This window comes from Ranitomeya imitator, chromosome 5 (genome assembly GCF_032444005.1).
Source record: "Ranitomeya imitator isolate aRanImi1 chromosome 5, aRanImi1.pri, whole genome shotgun sequence".
Lineage (NCBI taxonomy): Eukaryota > Metazoa > Chordata > Amphibia > Anura > Dendrobatidae > Ranitomeya > Ranitomeya imitator.
This window is the reverse complement of record NC_091286.1, coordinates 248,558,776-248,579,504: the sequence shown is the minus strand read 5'-3', so window position 1 is coordinate 248,579,504 and position 20,729 is coordinate 248,558,776. Positions and strand designations below refer to the sequence as shown.

At 41.4% G+C, this 20,729-nt stretch overlaps 1 protein-coding gene across 3 annotated transcripts in view; it reads right to left on the bottom strand.

Annotated features, from left to right (window-relative positions):
- Positions 1 to 18,055: 18,055 nt before the first annotated feature.
- The window catches only part of ARHGAP18 (Rho GTPase activating protein 18), a 259,642-nt gene continuing 256,968 nt past the window's right edge, over positions 18,056 to 20,729 (bottom strand). For all 3 annotated transcript variants that reach the window (XM_069726051.1, XM_069726050.1, XM_069726052.1), the window contains exon 15: positions 18,056 to 20,076. In XM_069726051.1, the coding sequence (XP_069582152.1) occupies positions 19,982 to 20,076 (95 nt within the window). In that variant the 3' untranslated portion in view covers positions 18,056 to 19,981. The remainder of the gene's footprint in view (positions 20,077 to 20,729) is intronic.

The window sequence follows — 20,729 nt, the reverse complement described above, 5'->3', positions numbered from 1 at the left end:
CTCATGAGGTGAACATATTTTTACCTCTATACAAGTCACTAGTGCGACCACACTTAGAATACTGTGTACAGTTCTGGTGTCATGCCGTTAACGGCGATAAAGGGGCAGGACGGCGTACTGGGACCTGCACCTGTCCCTGACACTAGAATGGGGTCCTGACTTTCCCTCATCTCAGGGGTATCTATGATGGTTAGGAGGCCTGAGCTGCCAGCGTATCACTGTCTCCTGTGCAGGCCCTATCAATGGCCCCCTCACCCCCCAAAGGAGGTGGACTGCACCAGTGTATAAATACAACAATAAACAGGGTATACAGACAAGGTTACTAAAAGTCTCAAACTCACCAAATGCTCACACAACCACAGATGTAACACATAATAATAATATTATAATAATAATTTTATTTATATAGCGCCAACATATTCCGCAGCGCTTTACAAATTATAGAGGGGACTTGTAGAGACAATAGACTTTACAGCATAACAGAAATCACAGATCAAAATAGATACCAAGAGGAATGAAGGCCCTGCTCGCAAGCTTACAAACTATGAGGAAAAGGGGAGACACCTGAGGTGGATGGTAACAATTGCTTTAGTTATTTGGACCAGCCATAGTGTAAGGCTCAGGTGTTCATGTAAAGCTGCATGAACCAGTTAACTGCCTAAGTATGTAGCAGTACAGACACAGAGGGCTATTAACTGCATAAAGTGTATGAGAACATGTTGCGAGGAACCTGATTATGTTTTTTTTTTTTTTTTTTAATGTGCCACACAGGGATAGTTAGGTTAATGCGTTGATGTGGTAGGCCAATCTGAACAAATGAGTTTTAGGGCACGCTTAAAACTGTGGGGATTGGGGAATAATCGTATTAACTTAGGTAGTGCATTCCAAAGAATCGGAGCAGCACGTGTAAAGTCTTGGAGACGGGAATGGGAGGTTCTGATTATTGAGGATGCTAACCTGAGGTCATTAGCGGAGCGGAGGGCACGGGTAGGGTGGTAGACTGAGACCAGAGAGGAGATGTAGAGTGGTGCTGAGCCATGGAGTGCTTTGTGGATGAGGGTAGTAGTTTTGTACTGGATTCTTGAGTGGATGGGTAACCAGTGTAATGACTGGCACAAGGTAGAGGCATCGGTGTAACGTTTGGTGAGGAATATGATCCTGGCTGCAGCATTCAGGACAGATTGGAGCAGGGAGAGTTTTGTAAGAGGGAGGCCAATTAGTAGAGTTACAATAGTCCAGACGAGAATGAATAAGTGAAACAGTAAGAGGTTTTGCAGAGTCGAAAGTAAGAAAAGGGTGAATTCTAGAAATGTTTTTGAGATGCAGATAAGAAGAGCGAGCCAGTGATCAGATGTGGGGGGTGAATGAAAGCTCGGAATCAAGTATGACCCCAAGGCAGCGGGCATGTTGCTTTGGAGTAATGGTGGACCCGCACACGAAGATGGCAATGTCAGTCAAAGGTAGGTTAATAGAGGGAGAAAGCACGAGGAGTTCAGTTTTTGACAGGTTCAGTTTCACTTACACATAGAAGGAAAGAGAAGGAAAAAACTAGGAAGGAAAACAGGTTTAACATGCAACCAAAACAGCAGACACCAATCTCTGTAAATAAACCTCCAAGCTCCTAATACACCACGCTCCTTCAACCTCCAAGCCAGGAAGCTGAACTGATCACTGACAATAGCTGAAGTCAAGGCTGGGTCTATATAGAGGAGGAGATTACAAAATCACCTTCAGCTGAGAGACCCAGCTCACAGCAACTCAGCAACAAGATTAACTCCTGCACTGCTGGCACAAAGCAGCCAGGTCAGAATACAGAAGAGCTTCTGTTCACTGTGTGTGAACGAGGCCCAGAGCGCTGCAGTTCTCTGGAACCTGTCGAGGTAACCCCGTGACATCTGGTCTCCGGTGTATAAGAAAGACATAGCTGAACTAGAGCGGGTGCAGAGAAGAGCGACCAAGGTTATTAGAGGACTGGGGGGTCTGCAATACCAAGATAGGTTATTACACTTGGGGCTATTTCGTTTGGAAAAATGAAGGCTAAGGGGTGATCTTATTTTAATGTATAAGTATATGAGGGGACAGTACAAAGACCTTTCTGATGATATATTTAATAATAGACCAGAGACAGGGACAAGGGGGCATCCTCTGCACCTGGAGGAAAGAAGGTTTAAGCATAACAACAGACACGGGGTCTTTACTGTAAGAGCAGTGAGACTATGGAACTCTCTGCCGTATGATGTTGTAATGAATGATTCATTACTTAAATTTAAGAGGGGACTGGATGCCTTTCTTGAAAAGTATAATGTTACATGTTATATATATTAGATTCCTTGATAGGGCGTTGATCCAGGGAGCTAGTCTAATTGCCGTATGTGGAGTCGGGAAGGAATTTTTTTCCCCAATGTGGAGCTTACTCTTTGCCACATGGTTTTTTTTGCCTTCCTCTGGATCAACATGTTAGGGCATGTTATGTTAGGCTATGGGTTGAACTAGATGGACTTAAGGTCTTCCTTCAACCTTAATAACTATGTTACTATGTTACAAAATACTTAATAAGTACTATTTCCCACATGTCTACTTTACATCACAATTTCTCATTTTTACATCATTTTTCTTTTTAGGGACCACATCACATTTGAAGTCATTTTGAGGGATCTATATGTTAGAAAATACCCAAGTGTGACACCATTCTAAGGCTACGTTCACATTAGCGTCATGCGACGCTGCGTCGCCGACGCAACGCACGACGGATCGGAAACGCACGCAAAAACGCACCTTTTTTGACGCAAGCGTCGGACGGATGCGTCGTAAAACGCAGCGTTTTTTGTGCGTTTTTGTTGCGTTTTTACAAAAAACGCAGCGTTTTACGACGCATGAGTTGTCAAACAATGATTATATCTTTACACACAGTTTAGTGTCTAGACACTAGATAACACCACCAATGAATAGAAGAGGGTGAGTCTAGTGTCTAGACAATAGATAATGCCACCAATGGGTAGATGAGGGTGGGTATTAATGTAATAGTGGTATATATACCCCGACATAGATTATTTCCAACCATACAGCATCAAGATGGATCGTCCCATGGAGAGTATCTACCTCAATTTTGAGCTGAAATTAGCCCTTGCTATTGCTTATACTATTGCCTGTCATGAACAGAGGAAAAGAGACAAATTACGGAGAAGGAGTCGTCGGCGTTTTTGGCTACACCCTATAGTGGAAGTCCGAGAGAGTCGTGGAGCCTACCATTGTCTGTTTGGTGAATTAAATGAGAACCAGGAGAAATACTTTGAATACACCAGGATGTCACAAAACAGCTTCCGATATCTGCTGCGTCTGGTGGAAGGAAGCATTTCCAGGCAGGACACGCAGCTCCATAAATCGATTTCCCCCGAGGAACATCTGCTGGTGACTCTACGGTACGTAATGCAATGTGAAGGATTTATATGTTCTTGCCATTTTTTAAAGTAACGTGTTTTGCTATTGTGGTGTGGGGGATTGTAATTAAGAATGAAAAATTTTTTCAAATCAATTTAATTAATTACATTTATTTATTTTTCTTCTTGTCAGTTTCCTTGCTACCGGAGAGACATTGAGATCACTGCATTTCCAGTTTCGGATTGGAGTCTCCACACTGTCTGGTATTATTGCCGACACATGCAGCGCATTGTGGGACAACCTCCGGGAGGAATTTTTACCCATCCCTACAAGAGAAATATGGCAGGCCAACGCCCAAAAATTCGAACAAGTGTGTTCTTTCCCTAACTGTATTGGAGCCGTGGATGGGAAGCACATTAGGATTACCAAGCCTTCAAGAAGTGGATCTCTTTTTTTTAATTATAAAAAATACTTTTCCACCGTGCTCATGGCAATTGCAGGTGCGGACTGCAGGTTTCTCGCTGTGGACATTGGAGCGTTTGGCCGTGCAAATGATTCACGGACATTTAAGGAGTCAGACATGGGCCGAAGATTATACGAGAACAATTTTAATTTCCCCCAGCCACGACCTCTTCCCAACACCGAAGGCCCGGCCCTGCCATTTGTTGTGGTTGGGGATGAGGCTTTTCAAATGAGTGGCAACCTACTTAAACCGTACTCCAGTCGGGGGTTGGACCGCACCAAAAGTATTTTTAATTATAGACTGTGCAGGGCCAGAAGAACTGTGGAGTGCGCCTTTGGCATCCTGGTCTCGAAGTGGCGTATCTTAGGATCCGCTATAAATTTGAAAATTGAGACAGTGGATGAGGTGGTGAAGGCGTGTGTGGTTCTCCACAATTTTATTATTGATAAAGAGAGAGTCAACGTGGAACTCGATGAACCCATACAAAATCCATTGCCTGATTATCAAGATCATCCTCTGTGGACAACTGTGGAGATTGCTCATATGAGGGACCAATTTGCTGCATACTTTGTTTCAGATGTTGGCCGTGTTTCATGGCAAGATCAAATGGCTTAATTCTTCTTGTTATTATGATGTCATGTAAACACTGTGGAGTCCATGTCATTTAACCATCCTATGTAAGGTTATTGTTATAATGTCCCCTGATTGTCTAATGCGTTGTTTTGAAATAAAGTTCTTGTGCCTTTCCGTTTTCAAAAAACAAATCTCCCTTACGTTTTTCCATAGTAATAGAATTGTAAAATCCAATTTTATTGAAAGTAATGTGCGTCCCACAAAATTTGTGTGTTCCATAGTTTTGACGTATAACATGATCGGCTCCCACCTTGTCAACCATTTTTAATCCTGCAGACTATTTGCATATGGAACCTGGCTTGACAAGGAGGGAGACGATCATGTTTGCAAAACTCTACAGAGTTAACACTATTGTACTCAGGATGCTAGAAATCGTCCAGAGTCAAATAGTGGCGACACTGTGAACATTGCTACCACCTCACCTGACCAATATTCTTAAGGTACATTAATAAAACTATTATCCAACGAGACCGACCAGTGATACGACCGGACCGTGATCGTTGTTTATTTGTCGCGTGGTTGCTGGAGAGCTGTCACACAGACAGCTCTCCAGCGACCAAAAAAGAGCAAGTCCCCGTGTTATGGCCGCACTCACGATGTTTACCATTGTAAATGTAATTTTAAAAAATACAAAAAACCCTTACATTCCGGTGTGTGACACGTCCATCGCCGTCAGCTTTCCATACTGTGCCAGCCCTAAAGCACAGCACAGCGTTTATTATTAAGTCAACGGTGTGCTCTGCTTTACGGGCGGGAATCACAGTGTCAGTCAGTGCGGAAAGATGACGGCGAGGGACGTGGTTGACACCTTTTTATATTTGTGGGGTATTGTTCACTTTTTATTTGAGTGTTTAAAACACTGCGCTAGTAACCCAATATTCCCTTGTTTAAAACAAAGACAAAGATGTTCAACCATGCCCTTGTGAATGGCACTAAAAAAATGTTTGGCCGGCCTCGAGAGATCCGTTTCGATGTTTTCAAGACGCCGTTCGATATTGGACATTTTATCGCACAGCGCCTTGAAACCATTCTGAAATACGGTGCTCAAATGTAAAAATTCGGGCATGCCCGCCCTGTCCGAGGCCCGCTGACGCTGTCGGGAAGACCCGAAGGAAGGAGCAACAGAGGCCTTGGCCAGGGGAACATCTGATGGACCGGCTGCCGGTTCGCCAGATTGTGGTGGTGCAGACCTGCTCTCGCTGTGGGATGGCTGCGACAGTTCAGATGGCGCTTCACAAAGGACCGCTCCAGAGGGTCGGACAGCCTCGCGGGTGCTGCTGTGTGTTCTGTGAAAACATAAGGAAACCATTAGTATACTAAATATCACATTTCACATGCGTCATTAATTAACTTTACCGCCAGGTATCCATTGCCGCCATTAATATTAACCTATTTTTAATATTGACACTGCATATGCACCATCAATATAAAAAAAAAATGCATTTATTTAATTACAAATAGTCACCCATGGTTGCGGTTTGTAACGCCAGACAATTATGCTTACGTTGGAACTGTCATGACGTCACGGTCATGTGACCGAGACGTCATCACAGGTCCTGCAAGCTGAGCAACCATGGGAACATAACCTGCCTTGCAGTTGAAGGTATGCCGTGTCTATTATATTTTAATTTTTTGTGTATAAAAAAACTGGGATACACCTGGATGGGCACTATACTACTCCACTATGAAATATTGCCTGGGCATGGCCAATCTACTATCTTTCTGTTTTCTGTATACTTATGATTTCAGGGAAATTACTAGTAAGTCAAGCTCTCCATTGTAGTAATCCCAGAAGGGAGCCGCTGTGTCAAGTGTGAGAAGACCAGAAATGAATAAAAAATTCGAGGTCAACGAGGCGTGAAAAGTAAAAAATAAATACTTTATTCACTTCAATCAGAAGCAGAGGATGAAACATCTGCACAATACAATAAAAACACTATCTACGCGTTTCAGGTCGGATGTTCCCTGTCACCTGAAACGCGTAGATAGTGTCTATTGTATTGTGCTGATGTTTCATCCTCTGCTTATTATTGAAGAGGATAAAAGTATGTATTTTTTTACTTTTCACGCCTCGGTGAGCTTGCCTTTTTTTCTTCATTTCTATACTTTGTACTTGCCAAAATAACTGGCTGGGCAATAAGCTACGTGGCTGGAATATAGTAGGTGAATATGAATGTTGTAAAAACTAGGTGTGTGCATAGGTACTATACTTACTCTCTGCTTTCAAGCTGCAGCACCACTACGGGTCTGTCCCTCCTTTTTCAGGCCCCTCCTGAAGCGGTCCTTCATGGAGCGCCATCTGGTCCTCAATTGTTTAACTGTGTATAAATTAAAAAAATAAAAAATGTTTTAGAGAATATATTGAAAACGATTACGCAACCGTGTGCAATACCAATAGAAGACATCACAGACGGTTGTGTAATCCTGGCATGATGGGTCACAGCAGCATTTTGTAAATACTTACGGAAACTAGCTTTGGCCTTGGGGGAAGCGCTGTCGAAGCCATCCCACAGCGATTGTGCCACCTCTAACCACAGACGCCGCAATATGCCCTGGTCCGCGTGCCGGGGGTCACGGCTGTCCCACAACGGGCCCCGTGCTTCTATGGATGCCACCATTATGTCGATATCCAGTGGTTCATCCAGGGCCCGTTGTGAAACCTAGAATAAATGGAAAATATTAATGTTTGCAAGATACAAAAAAAAAAGTTGTCCTTACCTCCTCCACCGCCACCTACCACAAACACCACCACCCCCTCCCACCACCCCCCATACCCGCAAAAACAAAAAAATTACAGAAAAAAAATGAATAGGTTTGAAATAAAAACTTACTCTCCGTCCTGCAACCACAGCTTGGCCCCGTGGTCTCTGCTCCTGCTCCCTCTGTTCCTCCTGGTTCTCCTCCTCACTTGAAGAAGCCTGCAAAATAGTTTACCAAAAAGTTGAGTGACCCATCTACAAATGACAGCGAATATAGTAAGCAATAGTAGATCATGTACTCACCGGACTCGTCAGCGGTGGGGTGTTGCTGGAATCGCTGGCCATAATGCAATGCTGATTCTGAAAAAAAGAACAAAATAACATTGATCCTATGCTCCTATGCACAATCCAGCAATATAAAAAAAAAAAAAAACATTTTCATTTCAACCACAAAGAACATTGCACTCCAACTGAACTAACGCTGAGCAAACAACACTGCCACATTGATTTAAAGAAACAATGGCAGAGACAACCCAATGCCAAAGTAAACAAAAGCCTAAAGATAAGAAAACTAATCTACAACAGACCCTATGTAGTAATCCCAAAAGAGTTTTTTGTTTTTTTTAAAGTACAGTATGCATGGATGGAGCAACCCAAAAAACACAATAGATTTTTGAAAGGTAAAAATTAACAACCCCCAAAAATTAAGGGCAGAAACAAACACACCATACTTTACAATAAATCCAACAGGGACGGATACAATATAAAAGGCCATACAACGCCATACATCACAACCAGAAACATACAACAATGTCTTTACACAACCACAGTGCTGAACATAATACACAACTTGCAATAAAAAATTATTAAATGTAATAAAAGGGCTCAGAATCATTCTATACTACCATACTTTACAATAAAACCGACAGGGCCGGAGACTATTAAACGCCATCATATAACGCAAGAATAAAACATCACAACTGAATACAAAAAACACCACCAAACCAATAAATGGAAAAGAAAAATCTATCCTGGAAAGAACAATAATCAAGGCCGCAGACAATGAACCGCCATCCTATACAACGCCATACATCACAACCAGACTAAAAATACAACAATATCTTTAAAAAACCACAGTGCAGAATATAATACACAACTTGCAAAAACAATTTTAAAAAACATGTGGAAAATGCACAGAATCATTCTATACTTACATCTCTGGACAGCAGATGAAAAGACAATCTTGTAGTGTGTCTAGTCTCATGTGTAGCCTGCAGCAGAAGTGACAAACAATCCAAACATTTTCTTTATATATGGGGGATGTTTTTATCACTGTTTGCACTGTCTAGACACTGTCTAAACACTTTTTTGTTTAATTTTATCTAACGACGCATGCGTCGCACAACGCACGCACGACGCACACACGCGACGCAAGTGCGTTGTCAATAGGTTTCAATGGGAAATTGTAACGCATTGACGACGCACGAGCGACGCAAGTGCGACGTGTGTGTTTTTTGGACGCTACAAAAATGCAACATGTAGCGTCTCCGATGCCACCCAGGTGCGGTGAAATGACGCATGCATCGTGCGTTTACCGAAAACGCACGACAACACAACGCATGCGTCCCCAATGATAAAGATAGGGGCGCATGACGCATGCGTTGTCGTGCGTCGACGACGCAGCGTCGCATGACGCTAATGTGAACGTAGCCTAAAAACTGCACCTCCCAAGGTGCTCAAAACCACATTCAAGAAGTTTATTAACCCTTCAGGTGTTTCACAGAAATTTTTGGAATGTTTAAAAAAAAAATGAACATATAACTTTTTTTCACAGAAAATTTACTACAGCTCCAATTTGTTTTATTTTACCAAGGGTAACAGGAGAAAGTTTTTGTGCAATTTGTTCTGAGTATGCTGATACCCCATATGTGGGTGTAAACCACTATTTGGGTGCATGGCAGAGCTCGGAAGCGAAGGAACGCCATTTGACTTTTCAATGCAAAATTGACTGGAATTGAGATGGGACGCAATGTAGTGTTTGGAGAGCCACTAATGTGCCTAAACATTGAAATCCCCCACAAGTGACACCATTTTGTAAAGAATTCCCCTGAGGAACTTATCTAGATGTGTTGTGAGAACTTTGAACCTCCAAGTGTTTCACCACATTTTATAACAAAGAGCCATGAAAATAAAAAAAAAAATTTCCCCCAAAAATATTTTTAGCCCCCAGTTTTCTATTTTTCCAAGGTAACCGGGGAAATTGGACCTCAAACGTTGTTGTCCAATTTATCCTGAGTATACTGATACCCCATATGTGGGGGGGGAACCACCGTATGGGCGCATGGCACAGCTCGGAAGTTAAGGAGCGCCGTTTGGAATGCAGACTTAGATTGAATGGTCTGCAGGCATCACATTGCGTTTGCAGAGCCCCTGATGTACCTAAACAGTAGAAACCCCCACAGGTAACCCCATATTGAAAAGAAGACAACGAAGGAACTTATCTAGATGTATTGTGAGAACTTTGAACCCGCAAGTGTTTCACTACAGTTTATAACGCAGAGCCGTGAAAATAAAAAAATCCTTTATTTTTCCACAAAAATTATTTTAACCCCCGGTTTTGTATTTTCCCAAGGATAACAGAAGAAGTTGGACCACAAAAGTTGTTGTCCAATTTGTCCCGAGTACGCTTATACCCAATATGTTGGGGTAAACTTCTGTTTGGGCGCATTGGAGAGCTCGGAAGGGAAGGAGCACTGTTTTACTTTTTCAACGCAGAATTGGCTGGAATTGAGATCGGACGCCATGTCACGTTTCGTTTGGAGAGCCCCTGATGTGACTAAACAGTGGAAACCTCCCAATTCTAACTAAAACCCTAACCCAAACAAACCCCAAACCCCAACCACACCCCTAACTCCAACACTCCCCTAACCACACCCCTAACCCTAACCGTAAATGTAATCCAAACCCTAACTTTAGCCCCAACCGTCACTTTAGCCCCAACCTTAACCCTAACTTTAGCACCAACCCGAACTGAAGCCCTAACCCTATCTTTAGCCCCAACCCTAACCCTCACTTTAGCCCCAACCCTAACCCTAAAACTTTAGCCCCAACCCTGGCTGTAGTCCCAACCTTAACTTTAGCCCCAACCATAAACGGAAAATGGAAATACATTTTTTTCATTTTATTATTTTTCCTGAACTAAGGGGGTGATGAAGGGGGTTTGATTTACTTTTATAGCATGTTTTTTAGCAGATATTTATGATTAGCAGCTGTCACACACTAAAAGACGCTTTTTATTGCAAAAAATAGTTTTTGCGTCTCAACATTTTGAGAGCCATAATTTTTCCATATTTTGGTCCAGAGTCATGTGAGGTCTTGTTTTTTGCGGGACGAGTTGACATTTTTATTGTTACCATTTTCGGGCATGTGACATTTTTTGATCGCTTTTTATTCCGATTTTTGTGTGAGTAAGAATGACCAAAAACCAGCTATTCATGAATTTCTTTTTTTTGGGGGGGAGGGGGAGGAACGGGCGTTTACACCATTCCACATTTGGTATAAATGATAGCAGTTTTATTCTTTGGGTCAGTGCGAATACAGCGATACCTCATTTATATCATTATTTATGTTTTGGCGCTTTTATACGATAAAAACTAATTTTATATAAAAAAAATATTTTTGCATCCCTTTATTCTGAGGACTATAACTTTTTAATTTTTTTGCTGATGCTGCTGTATTGTGGCTCTTTTTTTGCGGCACAAGATGACATTTTCAGCGGTACCCTGGTTATTTATATCCGTCTTTTTGATCGCGTGTTATTCCACTTTATGTTTGGCGGTATGATAATAAAGCATTGTTTTTTGCTCTGTTTTTTTTACGGTGTTCACTGAAGGGGTTAACTAGTGGGACAGTTTTATAGGTCGGGTCGTACGGACGCGGCGATACTAAATATGTGTACTTTTATTGTTTTTTTTATTTAGATAAAGAAATGTATTTATTGGACCACTTTTTTCTTTATTTAGGAATTTTTTTTTTTTTTTTTACACATGTAAACATTTTCTTTTTACTTTATAACATTGCCCCAGAGAATGCCAAGAGTGTGCAAAGCAGTCATCAAAGCAAAAGGTGGCTACTTTGAAGAACCTAGAATATAAGACAATTTCAGTTGTTTCACACTTTTTTGTTAAGTATATAATTCCACATGTGTTAATTCATAGTTTTGATGCCTTCAGTGTGAATGTACAATTTTCATAGTCATGAAAATACAGAAAAATCTTTAAATGAGGTGTGTCCAAACTTTTGGTCTGTACTGTATTTATATTTATATATACAGTTTATCCTTTTATTAAAGCACCAAGGCATGCATCTGGTCATGGAAGCACATGACACTCGATGACCAACACTTCAGGAGTGGCCAAGTCTCTTGCCGAGACCTTTCACCAGATCCAGGGGTCCCTGCACACGTTGCCAGTACCGGAGCTCAAAGGGGGAGAACCCCATTGAGTTCCATGGAACATTGTGGTAGGCAAGTACTGCTCCCAGTCATGCCTTTGGGAGTTTAACAACATCTTAAGCTTCTGCTTCAGGGTGCCATTGAACCATTCGCACAGTCTATGGGTGGTATGGGCTGGTCACCAGCTGTTTCATCTGTATCTGCTTACAGAGGAACTCCATCAACTGCCACATAAACTGTGTCCCCTGGTCAGTGAGAATTTCCTGAGGAAAGCCCACTCAGAAAAAAAAATCTCCAGCAAGGTGGTCACCTTGTTGGCCTGAATGGACGACAAGGCCACAGCTTCCAGGTACTGGGTGAAATAGTCTACTATTGCCTGTAGATAGCGTTTCCCAGTGCTGCTGGGAGTGGCCATCTGGCTAACCAAATCCACAGCCACCCTTCTGAAAGGCTCTTCAATGATGGGCAAAGTTAACAGTGGGGCTTTAGAGCATCACCCCGCCTTGCCACTATCTGACATGTGTCATGTTATAGGGTATTACCCGCAGATCCTACGGAGACTTTTCAATTGAAAATTGATAGATTATTCAAAACGGGCTTTTGACTTGGGCCCCATCAACAAAAAAGAATGGCACTTCTTAACTACTAAACATCCGGTTGTGCTGACCTTCTACATGCTTCCTAAGGTCAATAAGTCCATACAGGAACCCCCGGGATGACCAATCATCTTGGTATTGGAAGTTTGATTGAACGTCCTTGCATGTATCTGGATCTTTTTTTCTACAGCCCTTTGTCCTTTCCCTAGGATCATATATTAGGGATTCTTCCCATCTTGTCAACCAATTGGACGGCTTTACCATCAACGAGAGTACTTGGATGATGACAATGGATGTTGAATCCCTCTATACGTTGTGATGCAGTGACCCGTTACAGCTAGGGGGAGCTGTGTGTGCACCTCAGGATATGCATGGAGGTGTATCTGTGGTTATAATGATGGTGAAACAGTGACTGGCAGAGTTGTAAATGGCCAATATATGTAGCAGAGGGAGTCTGCGCTGTAAGCCTGAAGTAATGATGTTGTTATGGGACTATTTGCATAATTGCGAAGGGAGGCTTACAGGACTAGTTATGAGAGCTGGGCGGGTCGAACTAGCCACACACACCACCCATCTATGGGAGTGGTTACAATGACATAATGTGACCAGGGTGTGGGTCACATGGTCGGTAGTGGTTCCTGTGTATGGACCTGAATATTCTCTGTAAAGGAGAGTGTGAGATCCTGGATGGCTTATATGTTGGGAGGTCCTGTATGTGGACTGGATCCCTGAATAGCGCACTGAGGCCGTGGATCTGAAGACTGGTGTGCTGGGAGATCCTGGGAGTAGGATCGGATCCCTGAACAGTGCACTTGGAGACTTGTGTGTGTTGGACGGTCCTAGGAGGGCATGGACATCCTGAATAGCACACTGAGGGGCCTTTGTTGGAAGTCCTGTGAGTAGGCTTCCTGAATAGCACAACCTGTGTTGGAAGTCCTGGGAGTAAGATTCCTGAAGAGCACATGGGAAAAAGTGGAGGCAGAGTCTGCAATGGCACTGCACTGGGGGAGCTACAGCCCGTTTGAGGATTTGGACTGTCTGGTGGCCAAATGAGCAAGGCATTGTCTGGGATGGTGATCTCAGGTCGGCAGCTTCCCTGAGAGAGGACTGACAGGAGTCAGCGTCTGGAGCAGGAGCTCCTGGAAGGTAACCCAGAGTATGGGAATCTGTGTGCACTGACAGGGGGTCAGTAATGAACTGTGTGGTCTCCCACGGTAACTGAACGGAGTGAGGTCCAGCATGATTAGAGACTACAAATCAATGTTGTGTGCGCTATATGACTAGAGACATTGACATGGCTTACAAACACCTCCGGGCACTAGTCAAGGAGGGCTGGTGGGTGCAGTGTCTGAACTGTGAGTTAAAAGCCATATATGAAGTATAGAAGTTAAAGCCGCAACTTAATGTCACCGATTGGTGCCTATAGTGTTCTATGAAGTTAATAATGAACTGAGCATAACTCGGTTTATGACTGCATAATGAACCACATGGACTGCTTTTGTGAGGAAAAACATGCCTTTGGGACTGAGTCCCGTTGCTAAGCGGGAGTCCTGTTATGACCTGGTGGTTAGGAGCACCCGGAAAGACCTGATAGTTAAACCTCATACAGGACGAGCTCTGGGATGTGGGAGCTCTGCTGACCGCAAGCCCTAATCCTATCACACACACTAAAAATAGCCGTGGAGCGCTCATGACGCTCCCTAGGCGCCTTGTAACAGCCTAAGGACTAGCTAGCCCTAGAGATAGAAAATAAAGCCTACCTTGCCTCAGAGAAATTCCCCAAAGGTAAAGGAAGCCCCCCACATATATTGACTGTGAGTAAAGATGGAAGTCACAAACGCAGAGATGAAACAGGTTTCAGCAAAGGGAGGCCAGACTTGCTAAATAGACAGAGGATAGGAAAGGTAACTTTGCGATCAGCACAAAAACCTACAAAAGACCACGCAGAGTGTGCAAAAAAGACCTCCGCACCGACTCACGGTGCGGAGGGGCCACTCTGCATCCCAGAGCTTCCAGCTAGCAAGGCAAAATCATGATAACCAGCTGGACAAGAAAACAATGAACAAATAATGACTATCAGGAACTTAGCTTCTGCAGAAGGCAGGTCACCAGAGAGTTCCAGGAGCGAACTGAACCAATGCAAAAACATTGACAGCTGGCATGGAGTAACGATCTGAGAGGAGTTAAATAGAGCAGCCAACCAAAGGATAACCCACGTCACCTGTGTAAGGAACCTCAGAAGCAGCAGCTTCACTCATAGCCACCAGAGGGAGCCCATAGACAGAACTCGCCGAAGTACCATTCACGACCACAGGAGGGAGTTTGACAACAGAATTCACAACAGAGTCCCCCAACACATGCAGTAAGCTCTCTCACAATGTGTACTGAACCCCCTTTGCGACTACAGGCTGTGTGTTTTTCTTGATTCAGCAACATAAGGTGATTGGATGCATGATTCTTTTATTTTTGATTTACTCAAGTTTGTACTTGAGAATCATAATTTTGTCTTCGATCGAACATTCTATAAACAGACAATAGGCATCGTCATGGGTGCAAGATGTGCGCTATCCAACGCCAACCTATTTTTAGGTTGGTGGGAGGAGACTCATGGGTGTCTTCTACCTTGATTTAAAGCGCATGTTGTCAAATGGTATCATTACATAGATGACGTTTTGTTCTTTTGGTCTGGTTCTTTCACTGAGTGAGAAATTCATTGCAGATTTAAATTGCAACTCATGGAATAGCTCTCTCACCTCTAGTGTTTCCATGGACGTTGTGGACTTTCTGTATTTGCAGATGACTAAGAAGGGAGGCCATATCTGTACATCACTTTCGAAAGACGACTGCTTCCAACAGTTTGCTTCATTACAGCAGTTTTCATCCACCCCATAGCCAGAATGATATACCAAAAGGACAGTTTTACCATGGAAAACGCAATTGCAGAAAACAGGATTGCTTCCTCAGAGAAGCAAGATCGCTAACATCTCGCTTTAAAGAGAGGGGATAATCCCAAACAGATCATCGCACAGGCCTTTCAAGCCTTTGCAGAAAAGGAACGCAAAAAAATTACTCAGGCCCAAACCTAGGAATGAATTCTCGAAGACAAAATATCACTTCATATAGATAATCATTGGACTGAGATCTACGGCATCCTACAAAAAAACTGGAACATACTGTTGAGTGAGCCAAAAGTGGTACCATTTATTAATAAATGCACAAGGCTTATCGCTAAAGGAGCTACAAAACTCAAAGACTCTTTATGTACTAGTCACTTTAAATGACCAACGCAATCTTTGGGCAAGGGGGTCAAACTTCTTGGTACGTACCTTTGTGGGGGGATGTACTATTTGTATGTACATTGTATCCATCATACCCAAAATGGTACAAAAAAAAAATCTGCAACTAGTCCAGCAAAAAAAATAAGCCCTCATACAGCTTTGTTCGTCAAATAGTAAAAAGTTGCAGCTTTCAGAATATTGCGATGAAAAAACTTTTTATAAACAAGCTTTTTCAATGAATGATAGCAGCAGTGGTATCACTGTAATTGCACGGACCTGAAGAATAAAGTTATGTAATTACTTATACCGCAAGAGAATTTGCATACAAATACGCAAATACAAAAATTACATTTTACCTGCCTCAATCGTATAAAATTCTGTGAGGCATTTATCTATTCAAACAGCATCTGCATCTTAAAAGCCAAGTAGGGCTTCTTCCTATCCGATCCCTGCCGTGTGCTCAAACAGTAGTGCACATATGGAGTACCGCCACATTTGGGAATAAATGCATAAAAAAATTGTGGGGTCTAATTTCTCCCATTACCCCTAGTGTAAATTATAAATTTGGTGCTAATACAGTATTTTAGTGGAAAAAAAAATAATTTTTTCTCACATCTAAATGTTATAACACTTTGTGAATGACCTGTAAGTTAAAAATGCTCAGTACACCCTAAAATTAATTCCTTTATGGGTCTAGCTTACAAAATGGGGGTCACCTATGGGGGGGTTTCTGCTGTTTTTGCATATCAGGGGCTCTCCAAATGTGACATGACATTCACAATCTATTCCAGACAAATAGCGCTTTTTCCTTTCCTAGCTTTGCCATAAACCAAATAGAAGATTTTAACCACATTTGGGGGTGGGGGGTGATCTTCACATTCAGGTGAGATTGGGTATCAAATTGTGGGGTTCATTGTTACCTATTATCTAATGTGAAAAAAATTGGGGCTGAAAGCACATTTTTGTGGGGGAAATTGTAATTTTTAATTTCACAGCTCTACGTTATAAACTAATGTGACGCATCTAGGGGGTTCAAGGTGCTCACCACACCTAGAAACATTCCTTGATGGGTCTAGTTTCCAAAATGAGGTCACCTGTGGGGGGTTTCCATGGTTTAGGCATATCAGGAGCTCTCCAAACGCGACATACGTCCGCTCTCGATTCCAGTTATTTTTGTGTTGAAAAAGTCAAAACCGTGCTCCTTCCAAGCCAACCCAAACAATAGTTATTATATATTTTATATATAGTGTACTCAGGAGAAATTATACAACACATTTTGTAATACATTTTCTCCTGTTACTCTTGTGGAGAAAAAAGTAAAAATATTCATTTTTTCCATCCACGCTGCTTTAGTTCCTGTGAAGCACCTGAAGGTTTAATAAACTTCTTGAATGTAGTTTTGAGGACTTTGAGGAGTACAGTTTTTAGAATGGCGTCACTTTTGGGTATTTTCCGTCATATAGGCACCCCAATGTCACTTCAAAAGTGATGTGGTCCCTAAAAAATGGATTTGCAAATTTTGTTGGAAAAATGAGAAGTTGTTGATTAACATTTAACCCTTCTAACTTCCTAACAGAAAAAAAAAATATGCTTCAAAAATGATGCAGATGTAAAGGAGAAATGTGGGAAATATTTATTGACTATTTTATGTTACATAACTCTCTGGTCTAAGGTCATAAGACAAAGTGTGAAAATTGAGAACTTTTCGCCAAATTTCCAATACTTTCACAAAAAAAATGTACGTTATATAGAACAAATTGTACTGCTACCATAAATTCCAATATGTCACGAAAAAAAAAAACAATCTCAGAATCACTGGGCTATGTTGAAGTGTTTTAGACTTATTAACACACAAAGTGACACTGGTCAGATTTAAAAAATGTGACTTGGTCATTAAGGTGAAAATTGGCTCCATCAGACAAACGGAAGTCTTTCACCCCACAATTCGTTTGTTAAAAATTCATGAAAAGTAAAGGCAGTGACTTCTTTCTACCTCTCCATGAATTTTTGGGCTGCAGTTTCAAGATTCAATTAAAAAACATTATTCACATCGCAGTCCCTGGTGTGGTCACATAAATGTTTATGCAGTGAGCCGGTCATCTCAAGTAGAGATGAGTGAATTAGATTGGGTCAGGGCTTATTCAGCAAGCTGAAGCGCTTACCGAATAAGCTGCAGAGGGAACCCGGCTTCCTGGATTGCTTGGCTGATCAGCTGTTTGGCACCGCAGCTGCATGTGTCGTGGTTGTGTGACAGTCATGACACATGCATAGAGAGCCTGTTTGTTGGACTCTCCATGCATGTGTTGTGACTGTCACACAACTGCGACACATGTAGATGCGGAGCCGTTCAGCCGGAGCGACCCAGGACGCCGGGTTCCCTCTGCAGCTTATTCGGTAAATGCTATAGCTGCTGAATAAGCCCTGACCTGATGAAATTCGCTCATCTTTAATCTCAAGCCATTCATCTTGGAATTGGTGAAGCCAAACGTATAGAGAAGAAAGAATACATCTGTAGACTGAAATACGGACAGGACAGAAAAAAAAATGCGATCATCCAGTATTGTGATATCTTTTATTTTTCATCTTTACATTGTTCCTGTAAATTCCAGTACCAATTCATGTTAGCAGATGTTAAAGTTGCTCATTTCATTTAGCAATATTATGGGAACACTTTAAATGCCAGAGTTGAAAGAAATACAGAAAACATTTCCTTTAGAGAATGTATTTGTATATGGAATGATAAAATAATATAATGCAACACAATTTACCCTTTTCTACTTTCTTCCAATGTTGGGTAGAGGTTTAGTTTAACTGGTTACATTCAATCGAACTAACCGCAGAAAAGCTTCACTTTGCTTTTCTGTATTCATACATAAGTATCTGAACATAACCAATGATGCATCCGCATGTTGAGAATTTTGGTACAGACTGGACTAAGGATTATATGTTATACAGGTTTGTAGTTCACTTTACTAGAAAAGTTTTAATCTAGACAACACAAAAATTAATTAAATATATGGACAAATCATTAGGGTTAGGCTGCCCTTACAGGTGGCAGTTTTGGAGACAAGTCTGCCTATTATAATTAGTTATTCCTAACTCTAATGTGCTGCTACATTTTAGAAGAAAAAATAGCTTAAATGATGGGTCATGGTTTTAAAGTGTGGGAATTGAGAAAAGAGGTTTCCTGTGCAACTCCACTATCTTTTTCCAAGTCCATTTCCATATAATTAACATGTTTTTCCTTATTTATATGATTTTGGACTGAGTCTGAAGCATAACCATATTCCAGTGTTAAAGGGTTATTGCCATTAAGAAGTTATCATATAGCTAAAGTGAACGTGATAACTAGCTGATCGCCCTGGGTCCCTCCTTTCTGTTTGCCTACTTTTTCCAAAAGTGTGGCTCAGAAATGCCTAAGACGAATGGAAAAGTCCATGAAACTGCCAGAGATAGCCGAGCGTTGTACTCCATCCTGATGGGACATTTTAGAGCCTCATATTCTAATCTTTGTGGGTTTCTACAGTGGGACTGTTGATATTGATGGTTAAATTTATAACTAAATCATGCTGTCTGCAGTTAGACGGGAGAAACAACTGTACACTATATAGTAGATACTCTTAGAAGAATATTTGCATCATACAAAGCTATGCTATTAAAATGGTTTTCCACTCTTTAGACATTGTTAAATATTGATGGCCTACGACAAGGGTAGTTCATCAATATCATTCCAGCTGAAACTGATTTAAGATTACATATATTTTATCAAGGAAAAGAATATTCATGTAATCGTTTTACAAAATAAATTATTATTGCTGTTAGGGCCAAAATCAATGTTAAAGTAGGATTTCTTCACACTTCTAAATTGGTCTAGTACAGCTTCCAGTCATGGTTCACCTAAGACGACATGCTAAACAATTTCATAGTACATGAATAATGTGTATACATACATTTACATACAGGTCAGGGCTTATGTGAAAAGAAATGAGGTTAAAAATCAATATGGAAAAGTCAAATAAACTACACAAGTTCAACTCACACAGTTTCTTCACGGTCCTTTTAAAAATACTGTATATAATTATATGTACAGGTTTAACAAAAATATCATCTATACAAAAAAGAAAAATATAGTCCTGCTACAATAATTCCTTCATGAACTTATAGTAAGGCAAAAAGTTTTCCGGAAAACTGGACCTTCAAAAAAATGGAGTTTTGCATTGATAAAATACTTTTAACACAATGGCTTTCATGAGCAATAGGGCATCATTACTTCTGAAAGATGACGGTCTACCAGAAAATCAGGAGCCAAGCTAACATAATGATCTGCATTACTGTTAAATGAACAGAACAGGTCATTACTGGTGGTGAAATGTGTCTCAGCCGGGCTATAAATAATGTGCCTGCTGTAGCCAGCAATGAATCTTTTCCTATATACCATTTCATGCTTGTTTTGTATATTATGCTATTTTATGCCTGGAAGGTCATTCTTTGGGTTTTGGTTTTATAACCCATTCAGCATGCGGATTGAGTATTAACAAATCTTTCATGGACGTTGTATCTTCAAGGCATCGCTCACCTACAATCATAAACAGAAGTGGTTATAACATTTTAGAAAACCAGACGTGGCATATCAAAAGGTTAATATTTTAGAAAGTTCAAAGTTTCTTTGAATACGATGCTGGTCAGTTATATGCAGCTCTGACATACTTTTCACAAAAGGGTTATGATTCTGATGGTAAATGGAGATAGATACTCCTCAACATTAAATTTACAACACCAAGAAGGAAAAGTCATAGAAATGTGAAAATAACAGGATTGATAGTCATGTTAAGAATAATATGCAAATGATGAAAAAATTGAAACTAATTTTTCAAAACATCACAATTTATTCAGTATTGAGTCTGAGCGACAAGCACTAACATAGGCAATCTCAGCATGTGTTGCGGCTGTGAAACAAGGCAACTCAAGCATAATATTCGAGCACACTGAAGAAACTATTAGCAAACAAGCGTGCTCTGATAACACCTTATCCGGGTACGCTCCTTCATCAACACTAAGCACATGCATTTCTGTGCTTGCAAGCTTGGAATACTATCAATGAGTTTTACCCCTTAATCCCATATGACGTACTATCCCGTCAAAGTGACCTGGGACTTAATTCCCAGTGATGGGATAGTACGTCATATGCAATCGGCTGCACTCACGGGGGGAGCGTGGCCAATCGCGGCC